At 36.5% G+C, this 25,069-nt stretch overlaps 1 protein-coding gene across 2 annotated transcripts in view; it reads left to right on the forward strand.

The window, feature by feature from the left end:
• Positions 1-25,069, forward strand: part of PSME4 (proteasome activator subunit 4) — a 93,783-nt gene that overhangs the window by 58,786 nt on the left and 9,928 nt on the right. For both annotated transcript variants that reach the window (XM_045827534.1, XM_045827535.1), the window contains exons 22-41: positions 825-881; positions 1,099-1,154; positions 1,246-1,344; positions 2,734-2,796; positions 2,931-3,026; positions 5,823-5,954; positions 8,303-8,512; positions 9,460-9,596; positions 10,292-10,345; positions 10,643-10,772; positions 11,408-11,489; positions 12,662-12,815; positions 13,391-13,460; positions 14,362-14,487; positions 15,226-15,378; positions 17,291-17,395; positions 17,968-18,059; positions 18,962-19,093; positions 19,436-19,644; positions 21,388-21,473. In XM_045827534.1, the coding sequence (XP_045683490.1) occupies positions 825-881; positions 1,099-1,154; positions 1,246-1,344; positions 2,734-2,796; positions 2,931-3,026; positions 5,823-5,954; positions 8,303-8,512; positions 9,460-9,596; positions 10,292-10,345; positions 10,643-10,772; positions 11,408-11,489; positions 12,662-12,815; positions 13,391-13,460; positions 14,362-14,487; positions 15,226-15,378; positions 17,291-17,395; positions 17,968-18,059; positions 18,962-19,093; positions 19,436-19,644; positions 21,388-21,473 (2,243 nt within the window). The remainder of the gene's footprint in view (positions 1-824; positions 882-1,098; positions 1,155-1,245; positions 1,345-2,733; positions 2,797-2,930; positions 3,027-5,822; positions 5,955-8,302; positions 8,513-9,459; positions 9,597-10,291; positions 10,346-10,642; positions 10,773-11,407; positions 11,490-12,661; positions 12,816-13,390; positions 13,461-14,361; positions 14,488-15,225; positions 15,379-17,290; positions 17,396-17,967; positions 18,060-18,961; positions 19,094-19,435; positions 19,645-21,387; positions 21,474-25,069) is intronic.

Consider the following 25,069-nt stretch of genomic DNA (forward strand, 5'->3'; position numbering starts at 1 on the left):
TGAATCCCAATCTGAGTAAATCTGTGGACATTTTTTTGTTGTCAATTACTCTACAAGTGTAATTGAATAATTTTGTAGTTAAAAATTTCCTAATCTTTGTATAAATAAAAATGAATGTTAATTACACAATTGTGTTTTTTCCTTTTTCTAGAGAAACTAGAAAATTATTACATAAAGCCAGTAAAAGATAGAAATTGGGTCAATAAATAAGTATTTGGATGTTTTTTTATGTGTAGAGGCAGACTTTCATATATTGTAATATTTATATTTAGAATTGTTTTAGAACTGATATACTTGATATGAATGGGAATATTATAACATTTATGTATTCTTTATATTTTTCTATCATAAGTAAATTTTATATAAATATGTAAAACATTTTATTTTGTTAATGTTCTGAATCTGACAGTAATAGAAATTTGACACATTTTCTTATTGCTGGATTAACACTGGAGTTAGTTGCATACATTACTTGCTAGAGTATAATTTTAGCTTGCTTGATTTAGGTCACCCATGACTAATTAGAGAATCCTATGCACTTATGGTCTCTAATTAGTGAATAGAGCCTTTGAAATATTGGCAAAGATGGTTTTTTTTCCTCCCACTTCCTTTCCTGTCTAATACAGTTTTATAAGCAGATTGTTGTAAATGTGAAGATTATTCTGTATCATGTCTAGCCACTAATCCAACTATAATAAAGGCCAATCCATTTGTTTTTTTTCTTGAATATATTATGTTCTTGACACAAACTGTAAATATAATCTTCAGAGGTATGGGAGCATTTCATTGTGTCTAAAATAAATTCTCTCATTTTTCTAAACTAGATCTATCTAGAGAGAACCACCGAGAAGCAATTGCTAGGGTCATAAGGAAACTTCTTAGTAAGTACATATATGCATTTAACTTACTTTCACCGATAAATAAGAATTTGATTCTGTAGGATATGTGCTTTTACTTAACATATTTTATTCTAAATGGTGAGAATATCAGGCAGTGTCCCCCCTTCCCCCCCAACTAATAGATTTTAACTAATGGATTAGGGGTACTGTAGTAATTCAAAATATTTTAACCAAAATCCTATTTCTTCTCCTGTTGTAGACCACATACTTAATAATTCAGAAGATGATACCAAGTCCTTGTTTCTTATAATAAAGGTAAATTTGTTATCTGGTAGTTTCATAATTGCTAATATGATTGGTTGATGTGATGACTTATAAATACAAAATTTGAAACTCTTTGACACAGATTATTGGAGACCTTTTGCAATTCCAAGGATCTCACAAGCATGAATTTGACTCCCGTTGGAAAAGCTTTAACCTAGTAAAGAAATCAATGGAAAATCGGGTCAGTATTTTCACCTACAACTTTAAATTTTTTTAAGGGTGTGTAATATTGATATAACCACCTCATCTAACAATTAACTCAGCATGGGGAGGAAGTTTTCATAAGCAAAAATAGATTTTCAAGTATATCATGGTATAGCCAGAAGGGTCCTAGAAAAAAATGTATTTTTCTGATACAAACTCTTCTGTCAATTTCCATGATAGCCTCTGAACTCTCAGAGGAAATTTGGACTGTGATAACGTGGCGCCATCTTTCAGGTTGCCTTGTAAGAACCTGAAGTACTGAGTAAAAGATGGGAGCAGTGGCCAAAAGCATGAATTTAAAGCATTGGACTTTATGTAGATTTGAGGAAAATATATCTTATGTTGTATTTGTGCTTCAGGAGAAGTCAGAACAAGTTTCTCTAGGGGCATGGAAGAAAGAATATTCAAGTCAGCAATTTGATGTTTTGGACAGTTTTCTTTGTAGGAGACTTTTGTTGACATTGAGTCTAAAAATGTTGTGTGAGTTCCTTGTTTAGGTAAGAGGTGCTAGACAGAGGGAGTGGCATATAAGAGAGCAGGGAGATTGTACAGACATGGCATGCTTTAGGAAACTGGCTGTAGGGAAGAGTGGTAGGTGGTAAACCAGGTCATTTATAGTTGTGTCCTCAGAAAATACTTCATTTTTATATTCAGTCAGGGTGTCGTTAAAGGTTCTTACCTAGGTCTGACCTGAATATTGGAAAGAGCAATATTTAATTCAATGAATTTTGAAAAGCTCTGTAACCAGTACAAAAATTAAGCAATGGGAGATTGAGACAGGAAGAAAGGAAGGTGGTGAAAGTATAACAGCCTAGATGAAAAAATAGCCTGAATCAAGACATAATAAGCATTAGGGTAGAGATAAGGTGTTTTGAAAAAAGAAGGAATTGTGGAGACTTGATGACCAATGTGACTGGTAGAAGACTGAGGGTGAGGGAAAGCTTAAATGATAACTTTCAGAAAAATAAAAGATATTTTATAGTAAACATACACAGTTACCTAGAAAGTCTACCTAAAAATTAACAGAGCAAAGGAATTTTCTTTGTAGGTTATTTTTGTGCTTTGACTGAATAAGAACCAACTCCATTACTTTCCCATGCATGGATCCATTCATAGATTATCAGAAAAACAGGGTGTTGGATGAGCCAGTTAAAGGGAATATTTCTAGTATTAGACATAACATTTATTGAAATAGTGCATTTTAATATAAGCCTGATGGCTTTAGAATAAATGAAATATCTCCACTGCCCACCAGCCTACCATGACCTTCTTTGGACTAATTTTTCATTAAGGGCATCAGGACAATCCATTGTTGAGATTACTGAGGGAAAATGTTGAATGAAGTGTTTGCTACTTTGTCTTTCAGCTCCATGGGAAAAAACAACATATCAGAGCACTGTTGATTGACAGAGTAATGTTGCAGCATGAGGTAAATATCTTTTTACATGATGACTTTGTTAGGTAGTTTTCTAGACAAATATTTAATTATTTGTGATACTTCATAATTAAATGAACTTTTAGTACAGACTTTGAGATTTGATTTATATTGTTTTCTTTTCATAGCTACGAACACTAACTGTTGAGGGCTGTGAATACAAAAAAATACACCAAGATATGATCAGAGATCTTCTTCGTTTATCTACAAGTTCATACAGTCAGGTAAGGCTAGTCTAAACACTGCCCTTGCTGACTCTCCCATTTTATTACATGCAGTCCGAATACCCCCATTTTAACAAGGGAGTTTAAATTTATTGGCATAGAAAACATCTTTTAAATTGAAAATATATTCAAGCTAATTTTACTAGTCTTTTAAAAATAATGTTTATTTTTGCTGTTTGTAGTTGCTTCTCTTTTTATATATATATATATATATATTTTATTGGTTATGCTATTATAGTTGTCCCATTTCCCCCTTCACTCCCCTCCACCCTGTACACCCTCTCCCACCCACATCCCTCCTTTAGTCATGTCCATGTGTCATACTTATAAGTTCTTTAGCTTCTACATTTCCCATACTATTCTTGCCCTCCCCCTGTCTATTTTCTGCCTACCATCTATGCTACTTAATCTCTGAACCTTTTCCCCTCTCTCCTCCCACTCCCCTGTTGCTAACCCTCCATGTGATCTCCATTTCTGTGGTTCTGTTCCTGTTCTAGTTGTTTGCTTAGTTTCTTTTGGTTTTGCTTTAGGTTTGGTTGTTAATAATTGTGAGTTTGCTGCTATTTTACTATACATTTTTTTTAATCTTTTTTTCTTAGATAAGGCTCTTTAACATTTCATAAAATAAGGGCTTGGTGATGATGAACTCCTTTAACTTGACCTTATCTGAGAAGCACTTGATCTGCCCTTCCATTCTAAATGAAAGCTTTGCTGGATAGAGTAATCTGGGATATAGGTATATCCTATACCTTGTCTTTCATGACTTGGAATACTTTCCAGCCCCTTCTTGCCTGTAAGGTCTCTTTTGAGAAATCAGTTAACAGTCTGATGGGAACTCCTTTGTAGGTGACTGTCCCCTTATCTCTTTCTGCTTCTTGGATTCTCTCCTTCATTTTTACCTTGGCTAATGTAATTATGATGTGCCTTGGTGTGTTTCTTCTTGGGTCCAACTTCTTTGGGACTCTCTGAGCTTCCTGGATTTCCTGGAAGTCTATTTCCTTTGCCAGAATGGGGAAGTTCTCCTTTATTATTTGTTCAATACGTGTTCAATCTGTTGCTCTTCCTCTTCCCCTTCTGGTACCCCTATAATTCGGATGTTGGAACGTTTAAAGATGTCCTGGAGGTTCCTAAGCTTCTCGTTTTTTTCAATTCTTATTTCTCCATTCTTTCCTGTTTGGTTGTTTTTTTTCTTCCTTCTGGTCCACTCTATTATTTTGAGTCCCAGTTTCCTTCCCATCACTATTGGTTCTCTGTGCATTTTCCTTCATTTCTTTTATGGTAACCTGCATTTTTGCATGTAATTTGCACCCCAAATCAACCAATTCTGTGAGCTTCCTGATCACCAGTGTTTTGAACTGTGCATCTGATAGATGGGCTATCTCTTGGTTGCTTAAAATGATGAGTACTGGGGCATTGATCTGTCTTCTGTTTGAGACATGTCCCTGTGGTTTTTTGTTTTTTGGGGGGGGCGGGTTCTGGTTGCTTTTGTTACGGTGAGGGGTGGAACCTTAGGTGTTCATCGGGGCTGGGCACCCCAGTCGGTAGATTGTGATGTTGTATGTGGGGGCTGGGGGAACAATGGCGGTAGCTCCGTTCTCCTGGGACCTCAGTCCCTTCTCTGGGATCCTGGATTGCGCGCTCTGCCCTGGTTCACAATCACTGCCTCACTGGGTCTGCCAGCTGCCACTTGTGTACTCAGGGTCCACCCGCTGCGATCTTGCGCACCCCAGATGCCTTACATGCCCCCAGTTGCCTTATGCGCCCAACTCTCTCTGCCCTCCTTGCCGTGACCCGCACCCTGACCCGCTCCCAGCTGCTCCTCTCCGCCCCTCCTACTGGTCTGGATGAACGGGTCTACTTCAACTTCTTGGCTGTCCGACTTCCATTCAGATAAATTCTCTGTGAGTTCTGGGTGTTATTCTGCCTCTAAATTGTTGTTCTAATCTTGGTTGTACGTAGAGTTACGGTGCGTCCACCTATGCCTCCATCTTGCCGGAAGTCTGTAGTTGCTTCTCAAATTTTTAAAGAAATTACTTAATGTTGAATAATGCTAATGAACTGTTACTGCCACTTAATTAAATCACATCACAAAGGCTATGTAATTCCTTCTAGGTGTGAAGCTTGGGTTTCTACTTAAGAAGACTGCTACTGTGTCAGTTGTGGGGTCTGCCCTTTAAAGTAGCATAGGACAAAGAGATTACCTGGTATCTCCAAGCACAGAGAACTAGAAAAAGTAAAGATTCATGTACCACCAATTATTCTGTGTTTATAAAATAATATAAATTGGGCAATTGGTCTCTAACCCAGAGATTTCACCTACAGTAATCTTTAGAGGAGTTTGAAATATGTATAGTGCTTTTACTATAATCAGTTATTTATTATTATTATTAACTATTTCATGGGTTATAAATTTATACTGAATCATTTCTGTTCAAAATATGTGAGCAGTACTTAAGGTTTGTGCTGAAAAAAGTTAAGTTCTCTGTTTTGGAGAAAGTCTTCTCATCAAGAGTGACTCAAAATAAGTATAATATTTTGCTGATTGTGTTAATGATCAAATGCATGTTGGTTCCATTCAGTCTCTTCCTAATGTAACCTAAACTGTGGATACAGTTGGTGGTCATGCTTTACTTTTGATAAAAAGAGAAGTATTTGTTTCTGATAAAGTATTGCTTTGATATATTTTCTTTTATTACAACATTTAAATTATTACTTTTTTGATCATTAATTATTTAGAAATTTTTGTGGTTCGTCTACCATTGAACAAAAGTCCTCTGTTAATAATACTTTCTGCAGGTCAGAAATAAGGCCCAGCAAACATTTTTTGCTGCCTTGGGAGTATATAACTTCTGTTGCAGAGATATCATTCCCTTGGTGTTGGAGTTCTTACGACCTGATAGACAAGATGTCACACAACAGCAGTTCAAGGTACAGGATTTTTGTTTTGTTTTACTATGAAAATTTTCAAACATACAGAAAAGTTGAAATTCTGCAGTAAATTATCCATACGTCCACCGTTTGGGTTCTTTATTTACCATTTTGCTATATTTGCTTAATCACATATCTGTCCACCTTTTCATCTGTCTTTTTTTCCTTTCTAATTATTTTATTTACATATGTTTTTGATCAGTATTACGATGGAGAAAATGTAGGATGTAGCTTGAGTCGAGCACCAGAAGATAAGTGTGCTGGCTGGCATGTGGGAGAGTGGGGTGAAAGACCAAAAACTGTTCAGGGTAATGGTGACCAGCATGGAGGGCGTAAAACTTAGTAAGTTTGAATAACTGTGTGATTAGAGCAGAGAAGGAAGGGAATGGCACCAGATAAGGAAAATGCTATCTCATAGGGATACAATATAGCATGTAGGTGGAATACAGTGATTGCTGTACCATCAGGTAGAATTGGGTTGACTGCAAATGATTTAGGAGGGAGAATTGACATGACTTGGTGGTTGGGTATGAGGGGACTGAAATAAAAGGAGCTATGAAAATTGTTAAAGTTCCAGTTTGTATAACTGGTTGTTGGGTATGTTAGAGAAAGGGAGAATAGATTATAAATTAGTTTGTTTGGACATGTTTAATTTGAAATAGTTCCTGTAAACAAAGAGTCAGTTTCAAGTAGGTAGTTAGACATGTTAGTGTGGAGTTTAAAGATAATGTTTCAGTTTGTGTTGCTGGAATCTTTAGACATGGGTAAGAGAGCCAAGGAGATTGAGAAGAGGACCTCGAGGTAGGTGTTGAGAAAACTTCATTAGAGGGCTGAGAAGGAAAAGCTCAGAAATACGTCAAAAAGTGAGGAGGAGGAATTACAGTCCTGACTGGTGTGGCTCAGTAGGTTGGGCTTCGTCTCTCAAAGCAAAAGGTCACCAGTTCAATTCCCAGTCATGCCACATGCCTGGGTTGTAGGCCAGGTCCTGGTTGAGGGTGTATGAGAGGAAACAGATTAGTGTTTCTCTCCCACGGCAATGTGTCTCTCCCTCTCTTTCTCCCTTCCTCTCTCTGTAAAAATAAAGTAAAATCTTTTAAAAATATTTTATTTATTTTTAGAGAAAAAGAGGGAGAGAAACATCAATGTGTGGTTGCCTCTCATGTGCCCCCAAACAGGGCAAAATAAAATCTTTTTTAAAAAAGAAAGAAATGAGGAGGAATTACAGAAGATAAGGACATAATCTTTCCAGGAGGAAGACTCGATCAGCACTGTCAGTTACTCTCTGGAAAGAGTTAAGATGAGAGCTTAAAACGTTCCTTGAAGTTAGCCTATGAGGACAGGTCAAGAAACTATAGCTTTGGCTCAGTTGCTGGCTTTTGTAAGTAAAGTTTTATTGGAATATAGCCACATCCATTCCTTTATGCATTGTCTGTGGCTATTTTCATGGTACAGTGACAGAGATGAGTAGTTGCAACAGAGACTATATGGCCAACTCTTTACTACCTGACCCTTTATTGGGAAAGTTTGCTGTCCCCTAATGTGTATGTATAATTCAAGAATGTATAGAAGGTCTAACTCACTGGGTGGTATGTCGTTGATCTAATTGAGAGCATTTTAAATGGACAAAATTGGGTAGGTCAAGTAATATCAAAATGTAAAATGTCTTATTAGACTAGGAAAACTGAGCTTAACAATGACCTTCTAAGAGCCTGTTAAGAGTAGAGCATCGGGTGGGTAAGAAGCCAGTGTGGAATTTAGTTAGGGTAAATGTTTAGGAAATAAAATCTTTGTTGGTACTAATTGCTCTTTTCACTAAAAAGGGACACCTACTGTCATCAGAATCATTCTGATTAATTGAACTCTTATGAGTAGAAGATGCACAGTATAATTAAGTAACCCCATTTTTGTATACTTACAAAATAACACAAGATAAGGAAAATACTATCTCATAGGGATGAGATAGATGTTAACTATTTTAGAGAGTTTTCCAAACACTGTGCCCTATAATGCAAAGAGTGGCACAGTTCATGACATTTGCGATGTAATTGTAGTACAAGAGAATTGTAATGAAAGCTATGTGTTAAAAAATCCTTTCCTTTTTCTATTATCTTAATAGCCGTTCTTTGAGCTAACCCTCTATTAAATGATTTAGAGAAAATATTGCTGGATGACAATTACATCAAGTTCAAATTTCTAAAAGTAACATGTTAAATAAGTGAACCTAATTTATTAAACAGTATCAAACACCTTAATTGGTGTTTAGTAAATTTAAAAAACATCATGTAGGTGAGTTGGCTACAATTAAAGAATTGCTTCTTAGTTCGCATATTAATCATTTTTTCCCTCAGGGTGCCTTGTATTGTCTCCTTGGAAATCACAGTGGTGTGTGCCTGGCAAACCTTCATGATTGGGACTGTATTGTACAGACTTGGCCAGCAATTGTTTCTTCTGGTCTTAGCAAAGCAATGTCCCTGGAAAAGCCATCTATAGTGAGACTGTTTGATGATCTCGCAGAAAAGATTCATCGGCAATATGAAACAATTGGCTTGGACTTCACAGTAAGCATAGCAATTTTGTAACTCAGATTTTAGTGGAAATACTGCCTTGTTACAATATTTTAAATTTCCGTGTCTTTTATTCAGTAATAATATTTCTGATATTTATTTCTCACCGTTTTAAGCATTTGTTTTCTGTTTCCTTTATGATCATTACTGTAGATAGCAGGGTGGAGTAGGAGGTTGGAGGATGGCCAGGAGCTAGCTAGGTGCTTTTTTCCAGTGAGCCACAAAGAGTTATTATGTTGTCGTATTTACCATTATTTCCTGTATGTCTGTGGCCTCTCTGAGAATTGGTGATATTTTAGCCAAAGTTGCAGAATATTGGCCACAGGGTTCATAATTTATAGTGAAGAAATGTCTGGTCCATGGGTGCTCCGACGGAGAGAGGTAGCAGCAGGTGCACACTTACCCATCAGCGTTAGGGGTGGCTCAGAGTGGGGTGAGTGCATTCGAATGCCCCGCTTGTCTGTAGTGGTTATGTTGGACATCATTCCTCTGGTTTTAAAATCACTGGTCTAAATGTTATGCCTTTTCTGTAAAACAGTTTTGCTATTTGCACCTGTTTTTAAATTAGGCCATCTTAAAATTTGTTTTAATTGAAATGTGCTTCATATTCCAAAAAATTCACTGATTTAATGTGTTAGGTTCTTATATCATCACAAAAGATTATTCACAGGGCTGTGTAACTATCACTGCTCTGATTGCAGAACATTTTAACAGTCAAGGAGAAGCTCTGTATCCGGCAGCAGCAGTGACCCCCAGTCTCCCATACCTGTAGTCCCCGGAAACCACTCCTCTACTCTCTTTCTCTGTGAATTTACCTATTTTGGACATTTCGTGTAAATGGTATCTGGCTTCTTTCACTTAGCATAATGTTGTCAAGATTCATCCACGTTGTAGTATGTGTCAGTACTTCATTTTTTCCCCTGGCTTTTCTTTTTAATAAGATTCCAAACTCATGTGTCCGAATAGCAGAATTACTTCAGCAATCAAAAAACCCCTCTACCAACCAGATAATGCCTAGCTCAGAAGAAATAAAAGAAGGACTTAAACGCCAACAAGAAAAGAATGCTGATGCCCTAAGGTAATTATAAGTGCCTACTTGTCAAAATAGATTACATTATAGATAGTAGGTTTTAAATATCCCTAAAATATAGTGAACCATAACTATGCAAGAAAATTTACACATCAATTCTGAAAAAATACAGAAGTGTTAGGAAGTAATCATTGTGAAGATCCCTGGTTGTCACTTTTAGCTGTGGAGATTTTTAAGTGCGCATATCAGTCAGATTTATACAAATTTGGTATCAAGATATTAATAAACTTTTTAGGTTTTTGGAACCAAAGCATTTCAGCACTTCAGTGATAAAACTTAGGGGCCTTCCTATCTTGATTTGTCTCTTTGCCTTATGAATATGCTTATCAGTTTTTCCTCGCATGTCTATATAAAAATGATAAACTTTTATATAGTAGTCTACCTTATATATTCTTGGAGTGCCATATAGGTAGACCATTCCCAGCTAATTGATTGCTACTCACAAACTTACTTTTGAAAAGCCCACTCAGGGACAGTTGAGTTACTCAGTGTACCTAGCACTTTTTTTGTTTTCTTTGTACCCTTCACGTTCTTTTCCTACTGTCTTTGTTCATCCATCTGCTTTTTCTCTGGTTTGCTTCTCACCAGTAAGAGAGGGTGAATCTGGCCAGAATTGGAATTTCTCATGTTCATCTTAATATTGTATTAAAACAATGCCTCACCTGAATATTTTTTTTTTTAAGGAACTATGAAAATTTGGTAGACACTTTGCTAGATGGTGTGGAGCAGAGAAATTTGTAAGTACAAGAATTTTTTTTTTTAATTCTCAAAGCTTTTATTCTGAATATTTTAGGAGGTTTCTGTTCTGGAGGCCATGAAAGACTGTATCACAAAATATTGTGGTGTGATTAATGAATTTGTAAGATTAAGAGGCAAGTTTGGGGCTAATGATAGGAGTGATATTCTTCAAGATACCTATTTTAATTCTTGTGAAACTTAAAAGTATTTCAAGTATAGTTTCTTTTTCCTTTTTTTTTTAATTGGTTTTATGAGCAATGTGTTTTGTAATTTTCCTCTCCCTCTCCCCTTTTTAGGCCCTGGAAATTTGAACATATTGGCATTGGTCTCCTGTCTCTGCTCCTGAGAGATGACCGAGTGTTACCTCTTCGTGCCATACATTTTTTTATTGAGAATCTCAACCATGATGCAATTGTAGTTCGAAAGGTAGATACTTTATTTTAGTTGAATACTGGGTTTGAGAATTTTTATGTCACCTAAAGCCTTTAAATTCTTCACAGATGAGACCTACTTAATAAATATCTTGAGGTCTATCTCTGCTGGTTGAGAGATGATAATTCATGTAACAAATATGAGGACATGTTCAGACACTACCTTTCAGCACTGGGGCTATAACAGAGAACAAATTTATAAGTTAATGGACAAGATTGACTTTGAGAAATTAATTGTAGGTATGAAGTGTTACAGAAAGGGGAAGATGTCTGGGGATACGGTTTTTTACTTGACTCACAAAGCATTAGTGGTGTACAAGATGGGGCTGAACTAGGCTGGTGCATAGGAGGAAGACCCTTAAAAATGTTTAGGCTGAGATTTGAAGAATGAGCATGCATCGCTTTAACAGTGAAAAGGTCTAGCACGGATGAAGGTTCCAGAGTAAGAACCGGGAACGACTCCTTCCAGTCAGATTCAGCGCTTGCTTGACTGTGCTACCCGGTGTCACTGGGTAAAGTGTTTCTCTGCTTTTGAAAGAAACAGAATCCAGCTTCTGCTTTGATTAAGGCAGGCAACCATTTAAGAAATTTAAACTGTTGGTACATCTACCTTACCCATTTGTTTTCTAGATGGCAATCTCAGCTGTTGCTGGTATTCTTAAGCAGCTAAAAAGAACCCATAAAAAGCTGACCATCAACCCCTATGAAATTGGTAAGTACTGCCAAATATAATGAATAGTTCTCAGGAGACTTGGAAAGTTTCTTTAAAAGTATAAATTATAGTTCTTGATCTTAATTATTTTCCTATACAAATTATAGAAATATAAAGGTATGAAATAAAGAAAAACAGTTGGCTTAGTAAAAACTAGTGATAAAAAAGTGTAAGAATAGATTGAGAAAAAAAAGAACAGATTGACCCTTTATGTCTTCATAATACACATACCTTTTGTACATCTGGGCAAAAATGTCATTTACTTATTTACTTTGCCAACTAAGTAATTACACTATTTATCAAACTATTTCAAGGACTTAAATGCCATCATCATTAATACTAATGTGTCAATATGTTAAGTTTCTATCTGGGTCATAGGATTAGGGACAAGGTTAGTTTTCTTCATAACTCACTGTATTATCAGACTTTTTGAATAATAATCTAATATGATCAGAAGAAATAATAAAGTAATTTGAGTTTGAAAGAGAAGAAATGTTTTTATTCCTTTGGTTAAAGGAATTTTTTAAATCTCTGATAACTCCTGTGATATTCAAACAGCTGTGTTTACTCCCCCCCACCCCCACTTTTGGGAGGGGAGCATAGGTATGTATTGCCATCTTCATTTTGGGGCACTGTAAAATGATGTTAACTACATGTGGGAAGACTTTCATTATTTTCCTACTGCTAATGTTGTCTTATCTTCACTGAAACACGTTTGTAAGTCCCGTATTATGGATATTTAATGGTTCCAAAAAAGAAAGTTGTATAAGTGTATATGTAAAGACAGACTGGTGAAGTACATGTGATGAAGTGTTAAATTTTGTAGCATCTGTGGGAAGAACATATGGGGGGAATTCTTTGAGCTCTGTAAGTCTAGCATTAATTCAAACCTAAAAAGTTGTAACAAAATTAATCCTTTTAATTTTAGTGAAAGAAATAAAGGGGATCACACATGATTCACTTTCTCCAAATAATAATCCAAACACTATTTGCTGGAGAATCTTTTCCCCTTGGGTTTGAAATGCCTCATATACAGATGATCAGTATTGCCTTGAGCCTGTTTTGAGAGTCCTATTATAAAGACAGGCATACTAATCCTGTTGATTGGAAGTTGAGAGTAATTATCACATGGCTATTTTTAAGTTCATCAAATATAACTTTCTTTTCCTTAGGTGGATACCCTAAACCCACCCAAACTCTTGCTGGTGATAGGCCTGATAATCACTGGTTGCATTATGATAGCAAAAGCATACCAAAAACTAAAAAAGAATGGGAGTCAATTTGCTTTGTGGAGAAAACTCACTGGGGATACTACACCTGGCCACAGTAAGTTGCATCTTGCCATGCACCTTATTATTAAACAGGTTATCTTCGATATAATTTGTTTTATCATCTTTGAATTTCTGGGGGATGTTCAGAAGCACTAGAAGCAGTTAGAAGGGACTCTGTCACGCAAAATACACACTTTTTAGTTTTTTTCCTCTTCACTCTTCCTCTTTTTCTTTGGCTCTTGCCAATGCTATGCCTTGGTCCTGCCTCTTTTCTTGTTTTTTGGTTTTTTTTTTTTTTTCCACCAAAACCCTTAGACTTCTAGTCCCACCATTATACGTCTAAGGCGTTTGTTAATAGCTGCCCTAAATTATATTCCTACCTGTTAATATTAAACATGCCTAAACCAGCCCAGAGAAATACTTATTTATCTCTTATTGTTGACTCCAGTAATTTATGTCATAAGGATACAGTGATCTGATAGATTTTTGAGGCCAAGACTTAGTGGTGTACTCTTATCCCCAAACTTAGCATCTAATTAGAGTTTATTAAAAGTGCCTTCTAATGCTTTTTATCCATGAAGCTCTAATTTTTTTCTATGTGTGTTACAAATATAAACTCTTACTGTGTAGGAATATGGTTGTTTATGCTGGTGTGGAAGAGCAGCCCAAGCTTGGCAGAAGCAGGGAGGATTTGACAGAGGTAAGCATTCCATTTTCACCATGTGTAAACACTTACGGTGGTTCAAATGCATCTTAGTTTTAGCCAGATTCATTTTAAACTCAGTTCATGTTTTTCCCCCAATTTGTGTATTTCAGTATAGCCCTGGGTTAAATATTGGTAAATGTGTACTCCCTACTCCACCCCTGCCTCTCTCTTGTTCTCCCCATTCTAGTAAAGCCAGTTGTCTGGAATCTGTCTGTGTCTACGGTTACTCTGAAGTTACTGCCCCACTTAGCACTCACTTGGGCACCACTTTATGTAGTGATGTGCTTGTTTTTTGTGACCATTTCTATCTGCCAACAAACAAACTTCTTGAAAGCAAAGACTGGCTTTTAGTTTTTTATTGCATATAAATGATGGGTACCCAGTAAATAAATGTTTTTAGATTTAAGGCGGAACTCCTTAGTCTTCCTGAAACATTTTATCATTTTGAAAGTTGATTTAAAGACGTCATCTAATTTTATGTCTTCCTCAATTAAGTTACTGGTGTTGTAGCTTCATTTTCTAATTCTGAACATAGTTTACTTTTTAACCTCTGATACTTTGTAAAGATTTACTGGGATTTGGTTTGTAGTTTGGGGACTTTTTCTAAATTGCACATAAAATGGTACACAGTAGCATTACGTCTTCATTTCTCGAGCAGAAGATCTGCTGATTTGAGAAAAATCTGAAGGAAACTTTTAGCTATTCTTAAGGATTTAGCAGTTTTAGGAAGCAATGTTATATTGGTTTTAGAAAACTTCTAAGCACTAAAAATTCTTTAGAACAAAAATAGCCTATTGTTGAGTATTAAAACTTTACAGATGAATTTTAATGTTTTCAGAATTATGTTTTTAAATACATTTTAAACATTGTATGTTGTTCTTTTTTAATTTTATAGGCAGAACAGATTATATTCGATCATTTTTCTGATCCTAAGTTTGTTGAACAGTTAATTACTTTTCTATCTTTAGAAGACAGAAAAGGAAAAGATAAATTTAATCCTCGACGTTTTTGCCTCTTTAAGGTAACTGTGTTCTTTATATACCTTCTTTATAAAGCTTAGTGATTGTCATTTTGTAGGTTCATGTATTTTAAAGTATTTGATTAAAGTTTGAATTTATGCCCTTGCTGGTGTGGCTCAGTGGATTGAGCACTGGCCTGCAAACCAAAGGGTCCCTAGTTGATTCCCAGTCAGGGCACATGCCTGGGTTGCGGGCAGGGTCTCCAGTTGGAGTCGAGTGAGAGACAACTACACATTGATGTTTTTCTTCCTTCCCCTCTATCTAAAAATAAATAAATAAAATCTTTAAAAAAAATAAAGTTCGAGTTTAGTCATTTGTTATTTTCATTTAAAATGACTCCAGACGTTATGCCAGTCATAGTGATTGTGGCTTAATGTCCTAGAACTCTTTGCTTAAAAAAGAACAAAAACTTTTTAGTATTTATCTCTAATAATTATAATTAACAGTTTAAGCAAACAAAATACCCCAGCAAACTATATTCATTTGATTTTTTTGAGGGGGGGTGTGATATTTTTAAGGTATAAAGATTATTAGTCTTTTTTATTGATTAACAATACCTTTAAGATAAAATGATAAGAATACTGCCATTTTACATATCACATTAAAATATAAAGTTCTGGAGGAGAGAACCGTTGGGTTTTAAAAACACAGCAGCAATATAGTAAACAAATACAAGCATAATCATGATGGAGATGATAGTCATTTAAATACTGAGGAACTTTCATTTTTTGTTTTTACAGGGTATATTCAGAAATTTTGATGATGCCTTTTTGCCTATTCTGAAGCCCCATTTAGAACGTTTGGTTGCAGATTCACATGAAAGCACCCAGCGATGTGTTGCAGAAATTATAGCTGGTTTAATCAGAGGCTCCAAACATTGGACTTTTGAAAAGGTGATGTATTTGTACAGTACATTCTCTGTTAAAACTACATTTTCCATTTATGCAGCAGTTCCCAACATATTAGGTATTAATACTTAAAGTATGAAATGTTCAATTCCGTATTGCTTTTGAGTATAGGCCACAAATTATTGATACATAGGCAATATTCAGTATCTTTTAAATTTCGGATTATTTGCCAACATTGTAGGGGGGTATCAGGATATGTCATACAAAAAGATTTCGGTTTCTCTTGAAAAATAGGAAGATCCTAGAACACCGGTCCCACATTACGCACTGTATCTGTTGGCTAGTGCTGCTCACGGGTTTCTGCCTTCATGGGGCACTCTGCAGCTTCTGCTTAAATCCCTTCTCTTAGCCTCCTTGGCCATCTACATTGCAAACTTTGTCTTGTAGGCAGTTTGAATTGGACATACACATACACCCTTTTTTGGGGAGCAGGCATCCCACTATTTAAAAAAGTTTTATATATTGGCTCGAAGGTTAATTTCTTAGCAAAATGCACTAGACTGAAAATAACCTTGTGAAATGACTGGAGTGCTTGAATATAAGGCAGGCCATCATTTCTTCAAAGAGAAGACAAGTAATTGTTTTTGGCCAACTTAATTACACATACTTTTAGGAGGCCTATGGACACTTTTTAATATATTAGTTATATATATTCAAATCTCCTATTAAATGAAAGTATGTTAATTATATTTAAGCATGTCACACATACTCTTGTCATCTTGTCTTTTTTTAGTTATTTCTTTTCCAGAACACATATCCCTTCCTTATAAATTAAGATACAGCTTTAAAAGTTTTTTTGTTTTGTTTTTTTTTTTTTTTATCAATGCTTGGTGCTACCACTGGAAATTTTATCCTAAGCCCTCCCTCCCCATTTGTTCTATATGTGAGAGAAACATTAATCAGTTGCCTCTTGCCTGCTCCCAACTAGGGACTGAACTTGCAACCCAGGCGTGTGCCCTGACTGGGGATCAAACCGTCAACTTTATGGTTTGTGGGATAAAGCCCGGCCCCCTGAGCCACACCAGTCAGGGCTCTGTGTGAGTCCTTTTTAGTAACGTGCAGTCCCTGGACCTGCAGTATGGGCATCATTTGGGAGTTTGTTAGAAAGGTAGGATCTCAGGCCCTACCCTGATTTAATGAATCAGCCTGCCTTTTGTCAAGATCCCAAGGTGATTTGGATTCCTATTAAACTGTGCGGAGCATCTGGTCACATATTTGCAGTCTTTATAACAGAACACTTTTAAAAGACTATTGACGGCAATCCAGAACTTGAAATTTGAAAATTATGCTACAGATGAAGACTAAATTGTATTAAAATGTCATTGCTTCCTATATTAGAATTCAATCATGTGGCCTCAATAAGCATGCAAAATTTGAAATGATGCAGATTTTTTCCAGCCCAGTATCCTCTGTTATTTAAAATTGGACCTGGCTGGTGTAGCTTAGTGGATTGAGCGCTGGCCTGTGAGCCAAAAGGTCACCCGTTGGATTCCCAGTCTGGGCACATGCCTGGGTTGCAGGCCAGGCCTGTCCAGTAGTGGGTGTGCAAGAGGCAACCACACATTGACGTATCTCTCCCTCTCTTCTTTTCCCGTTCTCTAAAGATAAATAAATAAAACTTAAAAAGAAATTTTTAAGAGAATTTCTCAGTAGCATGATATCATAAGGAATCATGCAAGGTGTCTCCTCTTTCCTGAATAAGTTTTTTGGAAAAATTCACCTTATAACTGGGTATGTCTGATGAAAATACAGTGTACTTCCCTGGATTATTGGAGTGTTCTAAGAAGAAATTTAAATGCAGTTTTTGTGTTTGTATGTGTTTGTTTCTTGGGAAAGATAGTTGAAGAAATATGTTCTAATTATCATGAACTTTTTCCTGTGTTTTTTGTTTGAGTAGGTGGAGAAGCTTTGGGCACTTCTTTGCCCTCTGCTTCGAACGGCGTTGTCCAACATCACGGTGGAAACTTACAACGACTGGGGAACTTGTATAGCGACATCCTGTGTAAGTTCTTCTGCTTACTTTTTGTGTCTAACTCACCTATTCAAACATTATGCTCTTTCTCAAAATCTGTGACATCTCACTATACCTCTTGAATCATGAAATTTTATTTATAGTTGTATCATCTTAACACAATTGGAAATGGATCTGTTCAGTCTTGCAAATAAGGCTTGAGTGATAACCTTAACAGATTATTATATCTTCTTGGCCATGGTTTTCACAATATTTTAGATTAGGTCATAAGTCAAATCATATGTGACTTATATATAGTAAAAGCCAGATGATACAGGGTTATTGGTGTTATTTTTAATGCTAAGTAAATCCATAGCTCATATACTTTGATTTAAGGAAAATCTATTTAGCTAACAATTTTCTCATTGTTAATCTTTGTGTATGAGCTATGATAACATATGTAGATTTGACTCACTTGTGAGTTTTAATTTGATTTTCTTCCTGTGCCTGTATTTATATATGCATTTATTTGTAGATAATACTTATATTTCTAAAATAACAGAATTTGACTTATTTACAGAATTGTAGACACCTGTTTTAATTGTTTCATATTTTCAACGCAGGAGAGCAGAGATCCCCGGAAACTTCATTGGCTTTTTGAGCTGCTGTTGGAGTCACCATTGAGTGGTGAAGGCGGGTCCTTTGTAGATGCATGGTAAATAAAAAGAAACTTATGTAGATACCAAAAGACTTTACAGCAAAACCTAACATGTTTGTGCTTGATGTATGAATGGAAGCAAACTGCCTGTGCTCATGAAGGCTAGATAATGTTACTGCAGTTAAACCTTGAATAATATGGGTTCAAACTGTGCTGGTCCACTTATGTGCAGATTTTTTTCAATACATATGCAGTCAGTCCTCTATACCCCAGCTTTTGCAACCAGGGATTCAGCCAACCTTGGCTCAGTAAAGGAATTCACGGATGTAGAGGGCCAACTGTATGCTTTGTTGTACATCGTTTTATATTGGGGTCTTGAACATTGGGTGATTATGGCATCCGTAGGAGAATCCTGGAACCAGTCGCCCTGCAGATAGTGAGGAATAATTGAAATTTGGGGGATGTCAAAAGTTACATGGGGATTTTTAACTGCCCAAAGGTCAGTGCCCTTAACCTTCATGTTGTTTAAGGGTTACCTGTACTTCTGTGAGATAGGATGTGATCCATTTCAGTACAACATAATATTAAGTTAGATTCAGCCTTCACTTTTATGTCAGGACTGCCTTTTTGTCCCGGGACAGTATTAACTTTTTTCTCACAGCTTCTCATTGTTTACTCTTTCTTATTAGGAAAAATAGATTGGGTGGAGTATCTTTCTCTTATAGTGGATAAGAGAAAGAATTCTAGATAATCCTGTTAAGAATAATTGTTTAATTCTTGATAGTAGACATAAAATGAGAATACAAAGAAAATGAGGCAGGGAAAATGAAATCTTTATAATATAAAGATTTTTATTATTAGGTGAGAAAATGGACACTTTTCAGTGGATACAGACATCGTTAGTCTATACTGTCAATATGTAAAGACCCTGATACAGCTCTCCTGTGCTTTCGTTTTAGTCGACTCTATGTTCTGCAAGGCGGCCTTGCCCAGCAGGAGTGGAGAGTGCCTGAGCTATTGCACAGACTGTTGAAGTACTTGGAACCCAAACTCACCCAGGTTTACAAAAATGTCAGGGAAAGAATAGGGAGGTAGGTATTATTTTCTCTGTGGTTCAGCACACCTCTTGAGCTCTTTTTATTAAATTTTAATATCTAATGATACACTGGTTGTGTTACTATTGAGTTTCACGCTGTCCTCTTCCTCAAATTTTGTTTTGTGTTGTGGGAACTAGACAAACCGCTCTGAATGTCACATAGGATGGCGGTGTGCTTGAAAGCCAGAGTCATCGCACCCCAGTTCTTATCTCAGAATTGCAGGCACAGGCACAAAAGACCCTCTCCAGGAATTGTCTTTGTTGAGTTATAAGTTCTGAACCCTAGTTTTATTGAGAACGTGGGATCTCTTCTTACTGTACGTATTTTCTTTTCCAGTGTGCTGACCTACATATTCATGATAGATGTTTCTTTGCCAAACACTGCGCCAACCACATCCCCTCGTGTCCCTGAGTTTACTGCTCGCATTCTAGAGAAATTGAAACCCCTCATGGATGTGGATGAAGAAATTCAGAACCATGTTATGGAAGAAAATGGAATTGGGGAAGAAGATGAACGAACTCAGGGCATTAAACTCTTAAAAACTAGTGAGTAGCAAGTTAGTAGAAATTTGCTTAAAACAGATATTTATTTATATTTTCCTATGGCTTTTTTCTCCCTTTTTTTATTATGATAAAATGTACTTAATATAAAATAGTAGTGGCATCAAATGGATTCACATTGTTATGCAGCCATCCCCATCTGTCTTGAGTACTTTTTTCCATCTTACAAAATTGAGACTGTGCCCATTAAGCAGCAACTGATTCTCCCCTGGCTGCAGCCCCTGGCAGTCGCTGTTTTACTTCGTGTCTCTGTGATGTTGCCTAGTCTAGGCACCTCATATAAGCGGAATCATACATGTCTTCTTTTTTCATTTTGCATAGTGTTTTCAAAATGTTTATTTCTCTGTTGGTGGACATGTAGGTTATTTACATATTTTTGCTATTGTGATTAATACAGCTAAGAGCTTTGGTGTGGAAGTATCTGAGTTTGTGCTTTCAATTCTTGTGTATAAATTGCTAGGCCATATGATAAATCTGTGTTTTAACTTTTTGAGGAGTCACCAAGCTATTTTCTGTGGTAGCTGCACCGTTTTTCATACCAGCAGTACAGCAAGGTCCTTTCAGAGATCCTTTCAGATCTCTGCCAACACTTGTTTTCATGACTATAGCTATCCTATTGGGTGTAAAGAAGATATCTCATGGTTTCAATTAGCATGTCTCTAATGTTTAGTTATTGAACATCTTTTCATTTGCTAATTTTCCATTTTTGTATCTTCTTTGGGGAAATGCCTATTCAAGTCTTTTGCCTGTTTTTGATTTGGGTTTTATGTTGTTGAGGAGTAGTTCTTATATGTTCTGGATATCGGTCTCTTATTTGATACATGATTTTCAAATATTCCCCATTTTGTGGATTGTCTTTTTACTCTCTTGATAGTGTCCTTTGATGCGCAAGCATTTTGATTTTATAAAGCCAAATTTATCATTTTTCCCCTTTCTACTTTTTTTACTTTTGGTATCAAAAAAATCATTGCTATATCCAATGTCATGAAGTTTTTCCCTTAGGCTCTCTTCTAAGAGTTTTATTTATCCCTTATGTTTGAGTCTTCCATTCACTCTAGTTTTTGTGAATGGTATAAGGTAAGAGACCAGCTTCACTCTTTTTGCTCATGGATGTCCAGTTTCTTAGAACCATTCGTTGAAAAGACTTTCATTTCTCTATTGAATAGTCTTGACACTCTTAAAAATTAATTGGCCAAATGTGTGAGGGTTTATTCCTAGGCTTTCTAGTCTGTTTCATTGGTCTGTATGTCTGTCCTTATGTCAGTATCATACTGTTTTGATTACTATAGCTTTGTAGTAAGTTTTTGGAATCTAGACGTATGAGTCTTCCAACATAGTTCTTTTTCAAAATTATCTTGGTAATATGTGGTGTCCTATTGTTTTTATATCTAAAAGTTTTTGAAGGATTCTAAATATAAACAACTAACTTAAGTCATTATTTTTGCTACTTTGGGATTATTGAAGGCTAGTTTTATTTGGTAGACTTGTTAATTTGCTGATTCATTCTTTGAGAGTTGCTTCAGCATTCTAGCTTGGTTAACACCTTTTATTGTGAGCTCTGTCATACTGCTGATTGGTGTCTAGTTTATGAAGCAATATACACAATATGTTTATTAACACTGAAGCACTGTCAGAATGGCTGTCTGACACTGGCAATACAGTACTGTTGTACTTTGTGGTGTCTAATTGGATAACAAAGACTGATTTTGCCTATTCATTTCCAAATAGTATTGAAATGGCTAATGGCAAGTGCAGGAAGATCCTTCTCCACAGCAGTCACAGAACAACTTCAGCTTTTACCTTTGTTTTTTAAGGTACGTTTATGCCTAAAATTAATAATGCATTGCCTTTTGACCTTCAAAAGAGATTTATACCTATCATCTGAGGGTTAATAGGTTTTCAGACTGTGTTGTATAATTTGGTTGTGTCTCAAAGAAATAGGATAGCCACAGGAAAATCATTAGATGATAGTAGTTCAATATTTGTTGAAATACCTTTGTAATGTTAGGTAGGAGTAGGATCTTGATAAGGTGAAAAGTTTATAGACAGAACATTGTTTCACTGATAGGCAATTTCCAAGTAATAGTTAGAAAAATACTAATAGCTAAAAAGAAAAGCCACAATGAAATTTTGGAATATAGCTATTTCTGACTTTTTAATACAGTGTGTAATGGACCTGAAGATCAAAATGGTTGGTATATTGCATTTATTTTACAGTGCTAAATGGCACTGTAATTAGTTCTAGGAAATAAGTATGGGAAGTCACTTAGGTATATCTGGTAATCATATGACCTTAAAATTTTATTTGATGAACAGTATAACCTTAGGTGGTTTTAATTACTCCTCTAGTCAGGATGAAGGTAATAAAACTGAGATAGAAAAAAGGGGTCGGGGACTTCCTGCAAAGATAGAGGTGTAGGTAGACACACTGCTCCTCCTCGCACAACCAAAAGAAGGACAACAACAATTAAAAAACAAAAACCAACCAGAACTGACAGAAAATCAAACTGTATGGAAGTACGACAACCAAGGAGTTAAAAAAGACACAGTCATCCAGACCAGTAGGAGGGGCAGAGTTGGGCAGCCAGGTGGAGAAGACTTGAGGCAAAGCGGCAGCTGACAGACCCAGAGAAGTGGCGGATTGTGGAGTGGGGCACAGTGCACAAGGCAGCTGGTGAACTGAGTGGTCCCACATTCACACACAGATAAATGAGGTAAAACTGGGGAGCGGGACAGACCACGCAGCCCAGGGTCCCAGCACTGGGGAAATAAAGCCTCAAAACACCGATTGAAAACACCTGTGGGGGTTGAGGTGCTGGGAACGATGCCCAGCCTCACAGGAGAGTTCATTGGAGACCCACAGGGTCCTGGAATGTACACAAGCCCACCCACTCAGGAATCAGCACCAGAGGGCCCAGTTTGCTTGGGGGAAGTGGAGAAGGTGACTGAAATTTGCCAAAGAGCAGAGCAAGTGCCATTGTTCTCTCTTAGAACCCTGCCCCACATACAACGTCACAACCCAGCAAGGTGGGTTGTCCCATCCTGGTGAACACCTAAGGCTCCGCCCCTCACTATGTAACAGGCGCTTCAAAACAAACAAAAAAAAGAAACGGCCCAAACAAAAGAACAGATCAAAGCTTCAGAAAAAATACAACTAAGCGATGAAGAGATAGCCAGCCCAGTGGCTATCAGATTGACAGTTCAAAACACCGGTAATCAGGATGCTCACAGAATTGGTTGAATTTGGTTGCAAATTAGATGAAAAAATAAAGTCTACACTAAGTGAAATAAAGGAAAATGTACAGGGAACCAATAATGATGGGAACGAAACTGGGACTCAGATCAACGGAGTGGACCAGAAGGAAGAAAGAAACATTCCAACTAGAAAAAAAAGGAAGAAACAGGAATTCAAGAAAATGAGGAGAGACTGAGGAACCTTCAGGACATCTTTAAATGTTCCAACATCGGAATTATAGGGGTACCAGAAGGGGAAGAGGAAGAGCAACAAGTGGAAAAGTTATTTGAACAAATAATAAAGGAGAACTTCCCCAATCTGGCAAAGGAAATAGATTTCCAAGAAGTCCAGAAAGCTCAGAGTCCCAAAGAGGTTGGACCCAAGGAGGAACACACCAAGGCACATCATGATTACACTAGCCAAGGTAAAAATGAAGGAGAGAATCCTAGAAGCAGCAAGAGAAAAGGAGGCAGTTACCTACAAAGGAGTTCCCATCAGACTGTCAGCTGATTTCTCAAAAGAGACCTCACAGGCAAGAAGGGGCTGGAAAGAAGTATTCCAAGTCATGAAAGGCAAGGACCTACATCCCAGATTGCTCTATCCAGCAAAGTTTTCATTTAGAATGGAAGGGCAGATAAACTGCTTCCCAGATAAGGTCAAGTTAAAGGAGTTCATCACCAAGCCCCTATCATATGAAATGTTAAAGGGATTTAACTAAGACAAAGAAGATCAAAAATATGTATAGTAAAATGGCAGCAAATTCACAATTATTAACAACCACACCTAAAGCAAAAAGAAAAACAAACTAAGCAAACAACTAGAACAGGAACAGAATCACAGAAATGGAGATCACATGGAGGGTTATCAGCAGGGGAGTGGGAGAAGGAGAGAGGGGGAAAAGGTACAGAGATTAAGTAGCATAGATGGTAGGTAGAAAATAGATAGGGGGAGGGTAAGAGTAGTATGGGAAATGTAGAAGCCAAAGAACTTAGATGTATGACACACGGACATGAACTAAAGCGGGGGAATGTGGGTGGGAGGGGGTATGCAGGGTGGAGGGAGTGAAGGGGGAAAATGGGACTCTGTAAAAGCATAATCAATAAAATATATTTTTAAAAAGGGGGTCTCAGGAGGATCCCATCTGAAGTTTGGGTAAAGAACAGGGTCTTTGTCACAGTAAGGTTTTGGTTAAGTTCCATTTGTTATGGGCATGCAGAGAAATTTCATACTACTAAGCTTTGAATATTTTATGTAAGTTGATATAATCCTTGGTGTGTTAGAGAAAAATAATTTTTTTTTGGAAATTTATACTTAAAAAAGAAAATACATTTAGAATATTTTCGAGAATACTTATTTAAGAGTTAGAGACAAATAAAATAAGGTAGAATGAATGTACGTTGTTTTATGAATTTGTCTTTGGGACCCTAAAACAAAATTAAATGACAGAAAAAGGCAAAATTAAATAAATGAACCATGCCCCACTGTGTGTCTGTTTGGTAGGATAAATAAACAGAGCAGTGACTTTTAAAAACTTAGAAATTCATACATGCCTTGTAGATGATGTCCTTACTAATTTTATTGGAGTGAAACTATTATGTGTATTGTATAATAAAGAGCAAATAATAATTGTCAGTAGGAATCAAGATTTTTATCATGAAAGACAAGAGATATAAAAAGTCCTAGCTGTTTAGTAAATCCCTGTAATCCTAAATTTCAAACTATGGTTTTGATCTCATGACACATTTCTATTTAGAAAATATGCTTATTTGCTAGTAGTGTCCACTGAAAAAGCCCAGGACCACTAATCATCCTACTAGCAGGCAGTACTCCTAGTGCCCAGCCTGCAGTTTCTAAGTGTCATCTCCCACTAGAAAAACCAGGGTTGGTTGGAGAAATGGCTGATTTCAGGATTAGACCAAGAAATGTGTAGGATATACCTAGGTCATCTTGTCATAGTGGAAACCAGGGATGCTACAAGCATGTTAAAGGACCTAGGAGCCAGTTGTAGCATCAGTAAAAAGAATAACTGCAATGGATCCAAGTCACTGAGTTTGTTGAAATTCATTCATTCATAATGATACTATTTTTTCTTAATCATTATTCACTTTGGAGGTTAGGAGGGAAATTATTCTGAGTGAGGGAAAGGAGGTTGCCTTTGTATTTATTGGCTGTTAT

This window comes from Phyllostomus hastatus, unplaced genomic scaffold (genome assembly GCF_019186645.2).
Source record: "Phyllostomus hastatus isolate PE091 unplaced genomic scaffold, TTU_PhHast_1.1 phas_scaffold_78, whole genome shotgun sequence".
Taxonomy (NCBI): Eukaryota; Metazoa; Chordata; class Mammalia; order Chiroptera; family Phyllostomidae; genus Phyllostomus; species Phyllostomus hastatus.